Genomic DNA, 17,540 nt, shown 5'->3' with positions numbered 1-17,540 from the left:
TTTCCATCCAAACCTGCTAAGACGCAGACAAGCTAATAATTAACATATTATTGTCATTGTGTGGCTAGCAGAAAGGCTAGAGCATTTTATTTTCTTAAGACTTCCTGGAGAGATTGTGTTAATGAAAATGCCATTGCAGTGCAGGTCAGCGCTTGGGAAGCTAAAACAGTTTTTGTGCAAGCCTGTTCACATCTACAGACAGTCAAGATGGTAATCGTGTCAGGTGCAAGCGAGTGTGACGTTAGTGTGGGTGACACAACCATGAGCACTTTCACTATTGCTTCTAATCTAGTATAATGTTTAATGTATAACTTCAGCAGGAAATGAAACCAGAGCGTGAGTCTCGGAAGCGAGACAATTATGCAATACTGTACGTGCTACGTCACTAGACGACAAAGATAGAAACGCTAATTAGCGTGCTTTCTTTGGCGTGTTATGCTAACACATAGCGATAAATGAGCATAGATCGTATGCATATTAGCTAAACGGCTAACACAGGTAGATGAATGTTATCCATACCATAGAATGGCAAGCTGAAATAGAGCGCAGAGATGAATAGATCATGAACAGACAAGAAAAGATCGATATGCTAACTGACTAGCTGCTAACACAGATGTTCCCGCTTCCTCGAGCTTTGCCTTGACTGACCTCCTCCAAGTGTTTGTTGGCCGTGCTGGCTTTCTTTTACCCCGGGGGTTCATGGATGAGACCTGCCTGGTCATGTTTGAGGCAAGTTCCTTGTTGCAAATGTGTTTTCGTTTGGTAAATTTCCACAGCTCGCTTGTGCAAGTTGGTATGTTTAAAAAGCTCTGGATTCCATTGGCTGTTGTTTTGGTGGTGGGTTTCTGTTGTGCTCTTAAAGACTGACTTGATGTTTGAGATAAAGCAGCAGAGATTGTTCGTGGTGGATGTGTTTTGAATAACATACTGTATATGCTTAGTTTTAGAAAAGCTGTCATTGTAGAATATTACTTGAGTAAAGTTTTTTTAAAAACCTTACATTTATGTTGATTAATTTTGACAAAATGTTTTAAATCTATGTTATACTTAGGTGGCACAGTGGCCAAAGGTCAGCACAACCTACACCCCCCCCCCCCCTACACACACACACACACACACACACACACACACACACACACACACACACACGCACACACACACACACACACAAAACATGCTTCTTAAAGGGGAACTAAACACAAGATGTTTAAATGATCACATCCTAGTTATTTGAGGGTGTGCACACTTGTGCAACCACATTTCAGTTGAGTATTTTTACATTTTCTGTCTAAAAGATTATTATTATTATTTTTAACAATTAAGTTATACAGGTTATAGGACACATTAAAAGTTTTTAAATGATTCATCTTGTTTTTATTAATATCACAAAAGGTGAACAGGGGTGTGTAGACTTTCTATATCCACTGTACATTTTATTTAGGAAATGTAGTGGAGTAAAAGAGAAAGCTGCCAGAAATAAATAACGACTCAAAGTATGCAAAAAATTCTACTTAAGTACGGTGACAATATTTTTTTTTCCTCCGTTACATTACAAGACTCGCTGCTGTTTTGGTTAGCAACAGGGTTCCCGCTCGTTTATTTGAGGGAGGCATTTATTTTTAGTGGATGATTTTTAGTAGCCGGCCACTATTTGAGGAAATAGGGAGGAGCAAAAGTCTATTGGTTTGTCCATAGTCTTCAGAACTCGCAGCGTCCCCCCAGCAGGTAGCTGAGGCCCACCGTCACATTTTTGATCTTAAAGCGTCCCGTGACGCGCAGATTCAGCTCAGCCTTCTCTCCGGTCCGCAGGTAGGCGACGGCGTGGAGCGCCTCGCAGGCATCGCGCCGGCCCGCCAGGCGGGAGGCCCACAGTGGGGCCCGCCTGCCCGCCGCATGCAACCTCAACGTGCCGGCGGCGTTCTTCTCCAGGCTTCGGTAGCACACGTCGGCGTAGAGGACGTAGGGCCCGGTGCAGCGCACCGCGATTTTGCTGTGCCGTTCGTCCGCCAGGTGCATCAGGTGGCTGCTGCGGACGTGGTCGAAGCGTAGCGTGGCGTTACCTGAAATGTCTGCCACAGTGTCACAGTGAGAGCCTCAACTAAGTAACAATTAGAAGTGACATTTTGGGGACAACATGAAAAAAAGGAAAGTAGTAATTTTTGTGTGGTACTTTCCAGGTTATTGTGAAATATGGGGTTGGTAATTAGCGTCAATGCATTTTAGAATAGGTCAGTTATGTGTAGCGTTTTTTGTGTGCGTGTGTGTGTGTGTGTGTGTGTGTGTGTGGGGGGGGTTATAGTGACAGAAGTTGAGAAGAGAAAAGCAGAAGAGAAGAAGAAGTTGAGTCACTTTTATTAGGACAGACGCTAATTTTTTTTAATTTTTTTTATTTGAATACACTTATTAAGAACAATACCAACATTGCTAGTACTGTAAATGTAATTTGTCTCTTTTTAACCCCTGGGCGTTATTTGACCATTTTTTGGCTTTTTGTTGGTTCTGACCAAGCCATTTCGAAATAAAATAACGCCCAGGGGTTAAATGACTTCCAATAGGTGAAAAATGATAGCAAATTGTAAATGATAGTCCAATATAGCTCTACAATCCTAAACGTAGTGACAAATAGCATCTGGTGACTCACCTGAGATCACGTCAAACTGGATGTGCACGTCATCTCGTGAGGCGGCCTGCGGAGAGAAAAAAAAAGGAAGGAAGTTTTATTTTGGGACGTAACGTAATAGAGTTTAGTCGGGTTCATACAACCCGGTCAAATAACGGTCAAATAAAGACATACCCAACTGAATTTCCATTTTCAATTCATTTCACTGATGAACATTTGAATTACTGGCATTTGTTCTCATTCAAGTTCATTCGTTGCTCCTAAGACAAAACTTTTTTTTTTTAAACAAAATGTCTTCATTGTAATGTGTCTCAAATGAAGTTAAATGATTTGCAGCATAATTTCTGAAGATGCAAAGTTTGAAAATTTTCCTTTTCATTCAAGCTGTCTTTACCACTGTTGGGAGCCTCATTGTTGTTGCAGCCATTTTACATTCTTAAAATTATTATTATTATTATTATTTTTTTTTTTACGAAGATGTCTTTACCGCTAAGTGTATTTCAGTGTTCCACCACGATTTGCTCTGTCAGTCACTTAAAAAACAAAACAAAACAAAAAAGTTTTAATTTTGGCTGTACGGGAGATAATTACTAATGTAAAACCAAGGCAGCATTTAAATAAAAATCTAATAATACGAACACGACCCATATGTATGTTCCATTGCACCCGTGGCCATCACCGTCCCGCCCACATGTTCAATGAAAAAAAGCGCTTTTGTGGAAACATCTGCGTGTGTTTGTCATTCGAAAGGTCACGCCACCACCAAAACAAAAAAAAAAAAAAATGTCCGAAGGTCCTAGTGAGCTGATTCAAAACCAAAGAGATGGCGGGACACGCCCCCACACATTTTGAGTCATCCAGGTCAGTTGTGCATTCTGACTTCTACTGTACTGCTGATGGCTGCCAAATACAGTGAAAATCTCTGGTGATAATTTGGCTGTAAATCCAGACCCCCAATCACACCCACCTCCCTTTAAAAAAAAAAAAAAGGTACCAACATAACATTTTCTAACACATTTGAACAAGTTGTTTGGACATTTTATAGCCACTTGATAAGTCAGTACATTTCCGTCTACATTTGTTTACAGTACCGGCGAAATCACCTTTTTTGGTTGACGCCCACTTCTGCTTACATTTGCACTTATAATAAAATAATACATTTCTGAAGTGATGGTTTGTGTGACTCACCAGTTGCCGCAGGTCCCAGTAAGCGTAGAGTGTGAGTGCCAGGCAGGCGGCCACGAGAACGCTTTGCGCCGCTAACAGCACTTTCGTCAGCTGCTTGCCGCGCGCCCCCACCTGCTTGTCGGGAGACCCTCGTTCAGCGCGCATCCTTCTCCACTTCCTCGTCTGCATCCGAGTTTAGAAATGAGTTGAGGTGGCTTTTATGGCCGCCAGTAGGGGATGACAGGAAATATATGTGGTGTGTGTGTGTGTGTGTGTAGGATCCCTCCTCCACTTCCACAGAGAGCAGATTGGCCCTTTTATTTTAATACTCTTGTTAACATAAAAGTGGAAGAAAAATGTTTAGTGGAAATATGGCTACATATTTTAGTCATTGATTACAGTAATTTCACAATTCATAAAATTGATGGGAAAATAAAAATAACAAAACACACACATATACTATACATATAGCGCAGTGTATACACTTATAAATATGAAAGTGCATTCTATGAAAATGGATTTTGGAGTACAAACGAGTGTTCTATATGAACAGCGCTGGTTTTTAAAAAAACAACACGACTAAAATGCTAGATTTATAGTCAACTAAAAATAGACTAAATAAAAACGGGATGAGGTCGACTATGAAAAAGTGTGATTGAAACTAGACTAAAACTGAGACTACATTTTAAAATGGCGGATAAAATGAACACTAGAGTGGACGCCATTATTTGAGGCAATGTGTTTTTCCATGAATAATTATGCTTGAATTCATGTTTGTTGGTATTTTGGAAAAGTGATCAGGTACAAAAAAACAAAAAACCTTCAAAAATCTACTTGGAAGTCTATTATTGTATTTTGTTGTTATGAAAGCACAGGAATAAGTAAACATAATAATAATAAAGAAACAAAAAAGTAAAGACACCAAGTGAAATGAAGGTTTTTGTTTAATATTGAAGATGAAGCTCCTCCCCTTCCTCCCCTGTTCAAGTCTGCATGTCAGTAGCTGAACGGCACAGTATGGCGACTTTCCTTTCACTCTCACACAAACGCATTCACACACACACACACACACACACACACACACACACACACACACACACACACACACACACACACACACACACACACACACACACACACACAATTATGCAATATTATTATAATTAACACATGAAGTGTGTCTATGGTACTTCATTTAAATACAGTATTTACATTTGGCTTTTTTTTTTTTATTACCCCTGACAGCAATCAAGATGGCGGCTGGTTGGCGCGCTTCCGCCATCCTCGAACCTTCTCCTTAAGAAGTCCATTATGTCCACGGGGAGGAAAAAATCCCTGCAAAAAGTCTGCTTATCTTCTTCTTCTTCTTCTTCTTTTTTTTTTTTTTTTTTAAATCACGGGTGCGGCAGGTTCATGCGGTCCTCCACCAGGGTGTTGTCGGGGCCGTGGGCGTCGATGCACTGCTTGACGGTGGCCGTCACGCCGGCCAGGCGTCGGTCCAGGGCGGCCAGGTGCGGTTCGGCCAGGACGGGTCGGATGGGGTCGAACGCCAGCGCCTGCCGCATGGCCGCGCTCAGGGCGCCGCCCCGGAGCAGGTTGAGCCGGTTCCAGGTGGACACGCGGATCCTGAACAAAGACGTGGAGGTAGACTTTTTTTCTTTTTGCTTTTGCTCGACAAATATGAAAAAAACGTGAAAGGTGCGCACTCACATGCAGCACTGGTAGAGCGGCGCCAGGATGCTGCGCTCGTCCAGGGCGGCGTTCCCAAAGCTGAAACGATACAGTTGAGGGAGGGGTTATGAGTCTCGTGCTAATCATCCGGAGCTAACGGCGACGCTTCCCACAGAACGGAACCTCTTGGCGTTGTCCAGCAGTATGAGCATGCTGGCGCCGCCGTCGTCCTGGAAACTCTCGTAGTGATGGCGGTCGGCGTTCCCGATCAGATAATCGAAGACGGCCGTGTCGATGACGTCCAGCAGGCGCGGGCCCGCGTCGTACGGCGCCATCTTCTTCACCGCCGAGCAGTAGCTCTCATCGTACTCCCACCTTAGGACAGCAACAAATACGTGACAGTTTTTAGGACAATGGAACAGTGTTTAAATTTTTTTTTTTAACTTTCATCCCCTTTTCATTGTTCCCTCGTATTCCGCTGGGGTAAAAATACCCGCAATAAATGAAATCTGCGAAGTAGTTAGCTTTATGTTTTACATTTATTCTAAATGTTTAAAACCCCTCACCACAGTTTATACACTTTTCTCATTGAGGCATTTACATTTTCTCACATTTCTCTCTTGTTTAAACAATGTTCAAACCTTCATACATTTTTATTAAATAGGTACATAACTGTAAAAAAAAACAAAAAAAACAAGGAATGTGAGGGAACACTGTAGATATTTCATAATGTGAAAATACTTTGGCAGTTTCTTTATATTTTTCTTGCAAAAAATGTGTATTTACAGTAACTATATTTGTATTTTATTTTTTATTAGTATAATTTTTTTTAAATTTAATTTCATTGTAATTATGTTTTATTCTTATTAAAATTTGGTTGATTTAAAGAAAAGAAAAAGACCAAACATTTTATTTGGATGTTTTTTTTTTAAATGTAATAGTAATAACATTTTTTTTTGTTACATTTCAATTTTAATATTACAAATATATTATTATATGTATATTTTTAAATCTCAGAAGACAGCTTATATTTAGTATATTTAATATAATCACTTCCTAATTTTAATATTATAAAAGTTTGGTTTTCTTAACAATGCACTACAGTATTGATGTACTTTATTATTTTTCATATAATAAAACATTATATATATATATATACAAACTGAGTCTATTTGGTCCCACTCTAAATAAAGTAAAATTTAAACTTGGAAGAGAGTAAAAAAAAAGTCACTCAAGGGTTGAGGAACAAACCCACTTCAGGTTGGGTGACTGCCAATCTACTCCCTGAGCCACGCAGCTCCTGCTGTGTGTTAGTATATCGCTCGCATCAGCTGGTATCTTCGCAAAATTTTTTTTTTGCTCTCCTCTTGGATATAAGCAAACAGTAGGCGTGGCATAAGATCAAGTGGCAGTCTCCCAAGCTGAAGGTCTTGAGTTCGTTCCTCAACCCTTGAATGACTTTTTTTTTCTTTAACTCTCTTCCAAGTGTAATTTTTACTCAACTCAGACCCCTGAGTGACTCTTCTTCTTTTTTTCTTTAACTCTCTTCCAAATGTAAATTTGACTCTTTTTAGAGTGGGACCAAATAGACTCTGTTAAGAGTAAAATTTACTGTACAGAATTTACTGTGTAGTTTTTAATATAGATTTTTATTTAATATTACAAAGTATAATTTATTTCATTTGTATTGACCCCCCCCCCCCCCAATTGAATTATTACATGTAAAAGGCACAATGATTGTTGACAGTATTCTATTGATGTTAATTTGCAATTTACTTTGTCTTTCTTCCTCAATTGGCCAAGAGTGAGATGGCAGGATTCTAGAAATCGCCTTCCCACAAATTGTCCTTTTTGTTTGATTTTGTTCTCCCTCGCGCCGAAGCCCCACCTGGCGAGCTTGCCCTCCCGGTACGTCCGTCCCCAGGGATGCCGGTGCTTCTGCAGCGGCCACACGTCGGGCAGCCACAGCGTCACGGATCCCTCCATGACGTCACCCTGGCCGCACGCCGGCTCGCTCTCCCGGCAGTAGTAGCACTTGCCGTAGAAGCACGTGTTGTTCCCCTGCGTCAGGAAGGTGCTGAGCAGCTGCTCGCTGGCCACCGGCTTGATCTCCGTGCGCAGGTTCACGTGCCTTCCCACCACTAGGGGCGCTCTCCGAAAGCCCAGGATCCTGCAGCGGAGCGACGTGACGTGACCACGCTAGTTGCCGCGACAATGAGTTGGCGTGACGCACCTGTCCAGGTGAAAAGCGGCCACCTCGGCGTTGTGTCGGTCGTAACCGGCGTACGGCTCCCCTTCGACCACGTGGTCGCGACTGTACCTGCCAGACGACAACGTCACAGCTGTGTGAGCAACTAGCGTACACACACACGATGCCCTACATGAGGTGCACCTGCGCTCAAAAACATAAACCGCTGGTTATAAAAAGCCAAGAAAAAACTGCTCGGGTGTTGGCGCTGACCTCTTAGGTTTGAAGACCACCTTCTGCCCCCCGTCCAGTACCAGCAGGGCCTTGAGCTGGGTGCCCTTGTAGCCCACGTCGGCGCGCTCGATGCGGCCTTGGCTGAGTGCGCCGAGTACGGCGGCCAGCTCGGGCGCCTCCTCGGGGTACACCTCTCGGGGGCCCACCCACTGGCTGGCGATCTCCCACGGGGACTGCAGGGTGTGGGCCAGGCGGGCGCCCCGCGCCAACGACAGGCCGGCCTCCATCTAATAAACAAACGCCACATCGTGAACGGGCTGCAAGATGACGGGTTGACCGAGCGAGCGGGTGAGTGACCGACCTTTCGGAAGGCCTTGAGGTCCCGCCTGCTGGCCGCCGATCCCTCGCCGCCATCCAGCAGGAAGATCTTGGCCAGGCCCAGGAGGAGGAGCACGGCGCACAGCACAACCACGCGCTGCTTCAGCTTCATCACCGCACCCGCCGCCTCGCCTCGCCTCGTTCACAGCCTCACCCTTGCCGCCCCGCCCCCCCGCCGCCGGCAAAATGGCCGCCGCCTACGGGGACAGAGGGGAAAATTCAGGACGCCATCGATTTTCCTCGCCGCCCCGGGACATCCGCTCGAACAGACGCCATGCCCTAATTAAAACAAGCACACCACTGACAGCTGAGCACGTCGGCTGTACCGTTTGAATAGTGATCAAGGAAAGGAATGAAGGTTTGAAAAAAAAAAGTTTTAATGAGCGTAAGGTCTAACGATGATCCCAAAAATTATAAATTCAATCGTTTTCCTAAAACACTGAATTGAATGAACATGGACCTCAAGCTCGGTATAAAGGATATCAAACACATTCTCAAACGGCTTTAACTAGTGGCATTACGACATTTTACTAGTTAACATCTGGTGATTCCCTAGTAGTAATAGTACCATACATCAACTAGTGCACATGCACTACTAGTATGTCTAATTCTCATACAGTACTAGTGGGCAATAAAATATTGCCACAAGCATGACAGTCGTTCTATAAAGCAGTTATCCTTGCACTTGTACACTGTTTGTCCTCACTAGTAAGATGACGTCTAGTGAACTGTTTTGTCTCACTAGTACCATATTGGTGTCTTATTAGTTATCCTACTAAAGTGCAAAAATGCTGCACAGTAGCGGAAAATCTACTTGGCAAAAAGTTGTACTAGTTTAAATCTTGTACTTCCCAAGTCGTACTAGTAGTAACATTTTAGTAAGCCAAAGTTGTCCTACTAGTGTACATAAATATCATACAGTAGTGAAAAACATACTAGTGAGAGTACGGACAAAAGATTACTGTACTACTACTGTGTAGTAATGAACGCTCAGACGGCTTTCCATACATTTGAACGTATTAAGGTGAGTGAGTGATGAAGCCACGCATGCAAAAGCTCACATACGACACACAATCGTTCTTTGATTACTCCAATGCTGTTTCTATGCATGTGAATGGGCTCATACTTTTCATAGCCAAGTGCTAAATAGTTGCCTGTATGTTTAGCAGCTGTCCCGTTCGTAGCCTACTATGCCGTTTAAACCAATCTGTGTTATTATGTATGGATGCACCTGGCCGTGGAAGCTAAAGCTAAGCTAGTTAGCGAGCTAACGTCTTCGTTCGTGTTCTCACCTCGCGGCCATACGCGGTCCACCTTTTTAAGGAGGGCGAAATGAACAATTAAAGAGGCGAATTGAGATATTCTCCTTCCCGGAGATGATGTCTCGGTCAGTCAATCCCTCGCGGTAGCCCTTTTCGGTGGTTCCGGTTTGCTTCTTCAGCTCCAGTCCGTTCGGCGACGCTCGGTGCAGTCCACTTGTGAAACATTTGCTGCTGCTGCTGTTGTTGCTCACCTTACTGCCTCCAGGGGGAGCTGTCTGACAAGAGTATTGGGAATTCCACACGGTGCGTTTAAAAGTATCGGATTTTTTAGTTAATCTAGTGCTGTACATATATTTTGTAAATATTAAAAACACATGTAAAAGTGTTTACCAATGCTAATTGTGGTTTGTAGTGATGTAATCCTGTTCTGCAGCATACTGACTTGACAAGTACAGTATTTAAAAAAATACTTGAACATTAATAGTAATAATAATTTTTTTTTGTGTGTGTTTGTAGTTTCCAGTGGTATAAAACTGCCATTTCAGACAGCATTTTAAAAAAAATTATTTTTGAAATATACTAAGATATTTTTTTCCAAAACTAAATAAACAAAAAAATATAGGGATTAATTAGTTCTTGTAGATTGCAGCTGTGTCAAATCTGCAATGCAGTATACTTACAATTTGTAATCCAAGAATCTATCTTTTAAGTGTACTTTTTGTTCTAAAATATATATTTTAAAGCGTATCAATCTAATATTTTTGTTATTGTAGTTTGCAGTGGTGGACTGCATCATACTGACATTCTATTCTAACGTTAAAAAACCTACAAAATTAATTGCTTTCCATTTTTTTAAAGGTTTAGAAAATACTTATTTAATAAAAAAAAGTCTAAAATATAAATAACTATAAGCATTATTTAAGTCGTAGTTTTCAGTGGTGTAAATCTGCTGCATCATATCACGAGGTGGTTATTATTTTTAAATATAGAATTATAAAATATTTCACCTTCAATAGCCAAAGCATAAAGTACAAAACTCACAATCTGGATTATTGTGATTGTATCTTGCACTCGTCAAAACAGTCTAACGTATTCAGGAAAAAAAAAAAAGTTAAATGTTTTATTCTGAAAAATATGCCACTAGGCAAAACATGAACAGTATAACATTGAGACAAAGAGTTGCAGGTGGATGTGTGGAGTAAAAATAGGGCAGAGTGTTTATTGGTTCTCAATGTTCACACCGGCGAGCGCATCACTCAACAGTGAGGTCACAGCGCTCCGCTCACGCACCCGCTCACGCACTCGCACATGCACACAAAACACAAACAAACACAGATGGGAGCATGTACACATCAGCGTTGCCACCTTTTTTTTTTGTCAAGTTGTGGACGGCAAACTCTCGCTCAGAAGGCAGGATTCATTCACAGCATGGAAACACATTGACCACATCATGGATTGAAACATCAATCCATGGCGTGCGAGTGTGTGGAGGCGGAAAGGGGGCAGGGGGTCCACTTGAAACGAAAAGAGCGTGAAGGGAATTTTCAAGCAAACTTAATGACTCAAAAGTGACGGGAGCGGCTAGGGGGATTTAACATTTAAGTGCCCCCCACCCACGTGAACAGTCATTTGTTACTTATGATTGGCAAGTGGACTAAATGAAAGACGTGTGACCATACACTGTGCATAAATGGTAAACAAAACTCACAATAACCGCTTTTTGGAATTTGAAAAGTCCTATGGTTAAAAAAAAAACAACAAAAAATCCCCCTGCCCTCCATGTATACAAATAAAACAACTTCTGCATCCTTTCTGAACCTTCAACATTAGTCAGTCCCAAAGCACCACTTCAATGCATTTGAAACGTTTTTTTTTTTTCATGTCTATTTATCCAATCTATGGACATTTTACAGTTTCCAAACCTTCACAAGCAGTGATTGGAACCCCAAACCTTTTGAATGAGGCGCATCTATTAACCACTTTGTAATTTCAAATGCATTGTGATGTCGCAAAGGCAAAAAAAAAACAAAACAAAAGGATCCCTGCGTCTATGATTGAAGTGGTGTCCTAATGTCCCTCAATTCCATTCACAGCCTTTTTCTTTTGTTGTCCCAAATAATCAGAGGCCATTTTTTTGCGCTCGGCCTTCAAGTCACAACGCAGATGATTGTTTTACAGCTGCTATAGTGGCTCAAGTTAGGACCTTTAAAAATATATATTTAGATATATATCTATATATATATGTATACATGTACGTACAGGCGTGCAGGAAACTGCAGAGCCTGGCTTTGGTTTCCTCATTCATTCCTCCACAGGATGGTCCGACGGTCTGACTCGTGCGAGCGCGTCTGCTGATTTTGTTTGGGTCTGATCAATTCAGCCGGCGGGTTTGTTGGGTTCGCTTGTTGGGCTCTGTGAAGTGCATTCGTGGGAGCTCACCGTGTGTAGATAGATGATGTAAACGCGCGCATGTAAACAGCCGTCTTCGAGAGCACTCGACACCCGAACGCGCCCTTCCTTGGCGCTCAACATTGGCAATGGTGGCGGATGCAAAATGCTAAAATTGTGATGAGGTGGGGGGGCACGACCTTAAAAGGCGCCTAAAACACAGAGGAAAAGAACATGCGGAATTAGATCGGTGCCGTCAGAGTTGCAATTGAATTTAGAGGTTTCTGACTTTGTTTTGTTTTTTTAACCATTAAAATATTCGCCTTTTTCTTTTTTTTTGATGTAGAAAAAAAATCCCCAAAAATTCAGTGTAAAAAATACTGTCTAAATTCAGCGAATATTTTTACTGAGTTTTTGACATTTTGGAGATTTAAAAAAAAAAAAAATCATCACAGAGAATTCAGTGCAAAATTTTTTTTTAATAAAAAAAAAGTCCTTTCCTCAGTTTTTTTTTTTTTTTTTTACATGTTGAATTTTTACTCGTTGAATCAGAATTTATATTTACAAGATAGATATCAATCCAAAATTAAACATTGGAAAACATTCAATATAGATATACAAAATCATTTTACAATCTTTTAATTTTTTTTTTTTTAGTACAGATTTCTTTTTTACACTGAATTTTTGAGACGGTTAAAGTTTTTCAGATGTAATTTTTTTTTTTTAGATATTTCATTTTTTTAAATATTTTGATGGTATTTTTTTTTTTTAAGTGTTAGAACCTCATGGAATTTCTTAAATCATTGTAGATATATTTTTTACACTAAAAACATCTAAATTAGTTCATCGAGTGTATTTTTTTTTTTTTAGATGTTAAATGATTTAACTTTTTAATATATAATTTTTTTTTGCCCTTGTCAAATATTTTAAATCGGGTATTTCAATTGTAATTCAGATGGCACAGATTTACTTCCATAAGAACAACAACAAATGTAACAGTTTCAATGTAACAGACACACAATGTGCAATCAATCTACTGCGTGGTAATACTGTGTCAACTGCACCGACTCTCCCAAAAAAGGATAAACATAACACTACATACGTTTTTTTTTTTCTTTGCAAAAAAAAAAAAATTCTGCACAGCTCCATGTAGCTTTAAAGTCCACATCACAGACGATCTACTTCACAGTCTGCTAGTTGTTCTGTTGCCAACCCAAAACTGTTAAAAAGAAGGAAACATCCAAGCGGAGTGTTGTAGCTTAGATTCTGGGAATATCGTACCTGGGTGGGATGACAGATGTGCCTCCCCGCAAACACATTTTATGTACAAAACACTTGACAAAAACATAGGAAGATGGGGGGGCTTGTAATAATAATAATTAAAAAAAATCAGGAAGCGACCAATTAGTGGAGCCCTTATATTTGATCCGACTTTCTCCCAAACTGTGAGCCAGGGCCCCGAAATGTTTTGAATGGCCCCAAAATGAGTCCTCTCAAAGTCTCCTCGTCCACTCAACACGGCGAGAAAGAGAACAAAAGAAAACAATACGACAAACGGAAACAAATCAAACTAAAAAAAGGAGAGGATGAGCTCCGTCTGATTGGTGAGCACGAGTCCAATCAGCCAATCAGACACGAGAGCAGTGGTGCGCTTCCTTGTTCAGTAGTTGGAGACCGTTAAGTCCATATACACGCAACACCCACAAATAGGGTTCTCTATTAAGGCAGTGGTGGCAGGTGAGGCCAGCAGGGGGCAGCAATGAGTTCATTGGGCAGTGAAAGCTCCAAGTGGTGCGCCAAAAAAGCTCCACCGCCTCCTCGTCGATCGGGCCGCTCACTCGAATGACATCAGATTGGCCGGCACCTGCACGAGTAGAAATTTAGGTAAACTCAGATGAATAGTCAAATATTAGGAGATGGGGGGTTATTTCCTGCATTATCAAATGCTGCATTTTTAATTTTATTTATTATTTATTTATGCATTACATTTAAAAAAAAAAAATATATATATATATATATATATATATATATATTTTTTTTTATATTGCCAATTGTCTTTTCAATGTCAACACAGAACTAAGCTGAAGTGTGAATTTAACGTAGCATGTAAATGGGACCTGTTGCCTGTTGCTCTGGCACGCAGCACTCAGATGTTTGAACCACAACAAGGCGTTCATCCTGTTGCCCGCTTGGTACTTGTAGGTGTTACCTGGCCAACACAGACACAAATCATCCCATTAAAAAAAAAGAAAAAAAAAGAAAAAGACACTTAATTATTCTAATAGGATTTGAATTAAAATCTTTGTTGTGAATGCATGTGCGAGTCACCATGCTCCGAGTCGGTCAGCATGAAGACATCCGGATGCTCGGGATCGTCCGCCATCATGGCCATCAAACCCACCACGCACACGCTTTTGCTGGACTTTGACTTGAACTGGCAGGACGAGACCAGGAAACATTGTTCACGTATGTTCATGTGTGTGTCCTCCACGTGGTTCTCATTAGCCCGTGAGTGACGCGCAGGATGGGAGTGATGTCATTGTTCTCATTAGTCAATGAGTGCTACCATCTGCCCGCACACGCACACACAGCACGGCTCCTGCACAGTTTCACTTCACACCGCCGTTCAACTTGACTTCTTTGCGTGTTCTTTGGCTTTTTGTCTGAAAGCGCACTTACATGCATTTTCACTATCGGACCAAATTGGAGCAGTTTCCCTTCCTTCATTTGCATGTACAGCACAATTCATGTACCAAATTCCTCATGATCGTTCCACAGTCTATTAGCACCCTCTATTGGAGGAATGTTGATACTGCAGTCAAATAAGCCAGTCGGTTTTAGTGGCTGGGAATTCTATGGGCGTATCTCGCCAATTTGAAATTACCAATTTGATGAAATTGGTAGAGAATAGAGATAGACCGATATTTATTTTTTTTTCAGGGCCGATACCGATTATTAGTAGTCAATGAGGCCGATAACTGATATAAATTTTTTGTTAAAAGGGGGGGGGGGGGGTGGGATATTGGCGTCAAATACAAATGCCAATCTTGACTTTGTTGTAATGCCTTAAAGCATTAATGCTTATTGAACAATTTTTTTTAGACTTTTCAAAATGCAGATTAAAAAAAAAAATCTTAAGACAATATACTTCATTATAAATTAAAACAAAACATTTTTTTCAGGGAGCTCCCAAGGTTATCAGTACATCTTGGACACTTAAAGAAATAAATACCATAGCTCTGTTTTTTCCTAAGATCCGGAAATCTTAAACTTTTACGTTTCTTTGCTTTAATGTCAAACAAAAACAAAAGGTTCAGAAGGTTCACAGGGTCCGAAGTATCTCTTATAAAGTTAACTGAAAATGTAAATAAGTTCCCTGAGATTAAAATGGTTTTATCTTTAATTTTTTTGGCCGTCAGATTTTGAAAAAAGACCGATAACGCTATTCGTCAAAATGCCCAATAATAGCGCCTATCGGCTATCCCTAGAAATCGGGCCCCGATTATCAGTATGTGCGTACTCATCCTTAAGTGTCAGTCTTCGCCGCAATCAGGCAGTCTAAAAACAAAACAACCCCCCCATCTGCCGCATACCAAGAGGAATGTTCCTCCTTGACATCATTGTGTACCAGGAGAGTAAATAATGGCTATCAGATGTCTCAGCAAATGGATGATGATGTGTTGTGTGCGTGTAGACGTTCTTGCGCTGCGTGTTAAACATTTAATAGGTATCACCTGCGCCGGCAAACAAGCGCCGGCAAACCAGCAGTCTCTCATCATCGGACATGAACACGCTGTTCAAGTGTGTGCATGCGTGTCTTACATGTTTCCTCTCTGTCGCCTTCAGGGACTTGACAGGATAGTAGTAAAGGTGGGTACTGCAAAGAGCCACCCAGTATTTGGTCCAGGACGCCACCTGCAGGCACAAAGCAATTATGTTGATGGTTCTATCACCATTTGCATTTGATGAAAATCTGCCATACAAAGAGATTAAAAAAAAAAGAGAAAAAAAAAAAAAAAAAAAGAAATACTACTTGAAATAGTTGAGGACCTTTTCTTCTAATTACGCCGCATCTCTTTCAGTGGACCCTCATTTATGTTTGTGTACTTTTCAAGTGGACACCAAGGAATGCGAGGGAGAAAAAGACGTCACGCTAATTAATATTTCTGATGTGCGTTGGCCGGATTAACAATGGAGACTTTGTTGCTCCACCTCATTAATCAAGCACGCTACCGGGAGCCAGATTGTAAACATCCCAGGGAGCGGCAGATTTGTTATGATAATCTCAAAGTGTTTTACGTCCTACAAGAAAAACAATGACCTGGAAGTCAAGATCATGAAATTCGCACCGTTGGTTTCTTGCCCTCCTTGAGTACGGTTTTCCGCCTCAGCACCCCCTGCACCGTCACGGCTCCGGGATACAGGTGGACCGCCAGCTCCTCGGACTCCGCCGAGCTACAAAACATAAAAAAAGGAGGCGTCACTCCAGACGCGTATGACAAAACTTGGCGCGAAATAACACGAGCGTGACCGCGTTGCGCGGCGGCTGCAAGTGGAGATGAGCTAAGTAGCGAGGAGACGCAATCTGCAAAGCCACCTTCAAACTCCGCTTGGAGGTTTTGTCGGCAGAGGATGTTTGCAAGGTAATGTGCAGATTGTGACTGGAGATGGAAACCTTTTCAAAAAAAATAATAAAAATGATCAGAGTGTACTTAAAGTACAAGCGAACTTCAGGTTGCAAAGCGCCATACTTACTCTTTTTTTCATTGCAGGTTCTATATTGATGTTATAAAATGTATTTGTGTAAAAAGGCTCTTGCTCCAATCTGATGAGAATAAAGTCGATGAGTTGAATTTTTTGAAATAGGTTTGATGAAAAGACTTAATCTTGTGAAAATGTTTTCAATATGTGTAAATTTAAGAGAAATTAAGTCATAATGTTATCGGAATAAAGCTCTATATTTGGGGGAGGGGGGGGGGACTATATGAAGTGGTACGTAGACTTTAAATTATGCTGTGATCAAACCCGTGGCTCAATTCATTTTCCCCATTGGAATAGAAACGCAATTATGTCAATATTATTATTAGCTATTCTTTTTCTTACTCATTTTTTGTACTGTTAATAACTGTCAACCCATTCTCTGAACCACTTGTCTACTTCGGTCTAAATTTTGTGCTTTATAACGTGTAATTCCAATATCAACCACTAGATGGCAGCACACACATTTAGTTTTGAGACGGTGTAAATTTGTAAGAATGAAACAATACTGTATTTCGGCACAGCCTAGATTTAGTTATGAATACAAAAAAGAAAAAGAAAAAGAAAAACAATTAAGATATTTTGTTGAATATAAGATATGGTTACAAAGTAGTGTTTATTTTAATTCAACGATATTGTGTTTTTGTCCTAAAAATGATTGAATGTGACTTTCTAAAAATAAAAAAAAATACAGGTGCATCCTTGGTTTACAACATTAAAGACATACCGTACTCTGATTTTCACATTAGCAATGGTACACAATTAACTAATTTACTGCATGTATGTGTTAGTGTTTGCGTGTGTGAAACACATGCAAGAAAGAAAGCAAAAGTCAATTACACACAAAGAATCACTTCCTCCCCTTCACCTGATT

General features: G+C 40.9%; 3 protein-coding genes across 8 annotated transcripts in view; all 3 read right to left on the bottom strand.

Moving 5' to 3' along the window:
• Positions 1–1,283: 1,283 nt before the first annotated feature.
• LOC144062879 (uncharacterized) lies at positions 1,284–3,993 on the bottom strand. The gene is made up of 3 exons (XM_077584662.1): positions 3,809–3,993; positions 2,642–2,687; positions 1,284–2,069 (listed from the first exon to the last, which is right to left on the bottom strand). The coding sequence occupies exons 1-3, from the start codon at positions 3,974–3,976 to the stop codon at positions 1,699–1,701; spliced, it is 585 nt and encodes a 194-aa protein (XP_077440788.1). The 5' UTR covers positions 3,977–3,993; the 3' UTR covers positions 1,284–1,698.
• Positions 3,994–4,713: 720 nt separating this feature from the next.
• fam20b (FAM20B glycosaminoglycan xylosylkinase) lies at positions 4,714–9,795 on the bottom strand. Of its 4 annotated transcripts, none has more exons than XR_013296495.1 (9): positions 9,551–9,795; positions 8,242–8,455; positions 7,920–8,167; positions 7,692–7,778; positions 7,347–7,628; positions 5,642–5,833; positions 5,498–5,557; positions 5,024–5,413; positions 4,714–4,822 (listed from the first exon to the last, which is right to left on the bottom strand). XR_013296495.1 is itself a non-coding variant. In XM_077585059.1 (8 exons), the coding sequence occupies exons 2-8, from the start codon at positions 8,368–8,370 to the stop codon at positions 5,182–5,184; spliced, it is 1,230 nt and encodes a 409-aa protein (XP_077441185.1). In that variant the 5' UTR covers positions 8,371–8,537; positions 9,551–9,795; the 3' UTR covers positions 4,714–5,181. The 4 variants fall into 4 exon arrangements, 2 of the variants coding, with proteins under 2 accessions (XP_077441185.1, XP_077441184.1); XR_013296496.1 differs by having other exon boundaries at positions 4,714–4,816; XM_077585059.1 differs by having other exon boundaries at positions 4,714–5,413; positions 8,242–8,537.
• A 917-nt stretch (positions 9,796–10,712) lies between these two features.
• Positions 10,713–17,540, bottom strand: part of ralgps2 (Ral GEF with PH domain and SH3 binding motif 2) — a 54,693-nt gene continuing 47,865 nt past the window's right edge. For all 3 annotated transcript variants that reach the window (XM_077584720.1, XM_077584722.1, XM_077584721.1), the window contains 5 exons: positions 16,258–16,363; positions 15,731–15,823; positions 14,237–14,342; positions 14,026–14,117; positions 10,713–13,772 (listed from right to left, as the gene is read on the bottom strand). In XM_077584720.1, the coding sequence (XP_077440846.1) occupies positions 13,743–13,772; positions 14,026–14,117; positions 14,237–14,342; positions 15,731–15,823; positions 16,258–16,363 (427 nt within the window). In that variant the 3' untranslated portion in view covers positions 10,713–13,742. The remainder of the gene's footprint in view (positions 13,773–14,025; positions 14,118–14,236; positions 14,343–15,730; positions 15,824–16,257; positions 16,364–17,540) is intronic.

This window comes from Vanacampus margaritifer, chromosome 13 (assembly GCF_051991255.1).
Source record: "Vanacampus margaritifer isolate UIUO_Vmar chromosome 13, RoL_Vmar_1.0, whole genome shotgun sequence".
NCBI classification, from domain to species: domain Eukaryota; kingdom Metazoa; phylum Chordata; class Actinopteri; order Syngnathiformes; family Syngnathidae; genus Vanacampus; species Vanacampus margaritifer.
Note: the sequence above shows the minus strand (reverse complement) of the source record. Positions and strands in the feature narration are given on the sequence as shown.

Excerpts from the sequence above, each read along its gene's own strand:
- fam20b (XM_077585059.1), bottom strand. The coding sequence starts at position 8,370 with ATGAAGCTGAAGCAGCGCGTGGTTGTGCTGTGCGCCGTGCTCCTCCTC. Across the intron at positions 5,834-7,346 it reads CGGGAGGGCAAGCTCGCCAG|GTGGGAGTACGATGAGAGCT; the intron begins GTGGGGCTTCGG and ends TGCTGTCCTAAG. Across the intron at positions 5,414-5,497 it reads CCGCTCTACCAGTGCTGCAT|GATCCGCGTGTCCACCTGGA; the intron begins GTGAGTGCGCAC and ends GTCTTTGTTCAG.
- LOC144062879 (XM_077584662.1), bottom strand. The coding sequence starts at position 3,976 with ATGCAGACGAGGAAGTGGAGAAGGATGCGCGCTGAACGAGGGTCTCCC. Across the intron at positions 2,688-3,808 it reads ACTGGGACCTGCGGCAACTG|GCCGCCTCACGAGATGACGT; the intron begins GTGAGTCACACA and ends TTCTCTCCGCAG. Across the intron at positions 2,070-2,641 it reads CCAGTTTGACGTGATCTCAG|ACATTTCAGGTAACGCCACG; the intron begins GTGAGTCACCAG and ends ACACTGTGGCAG.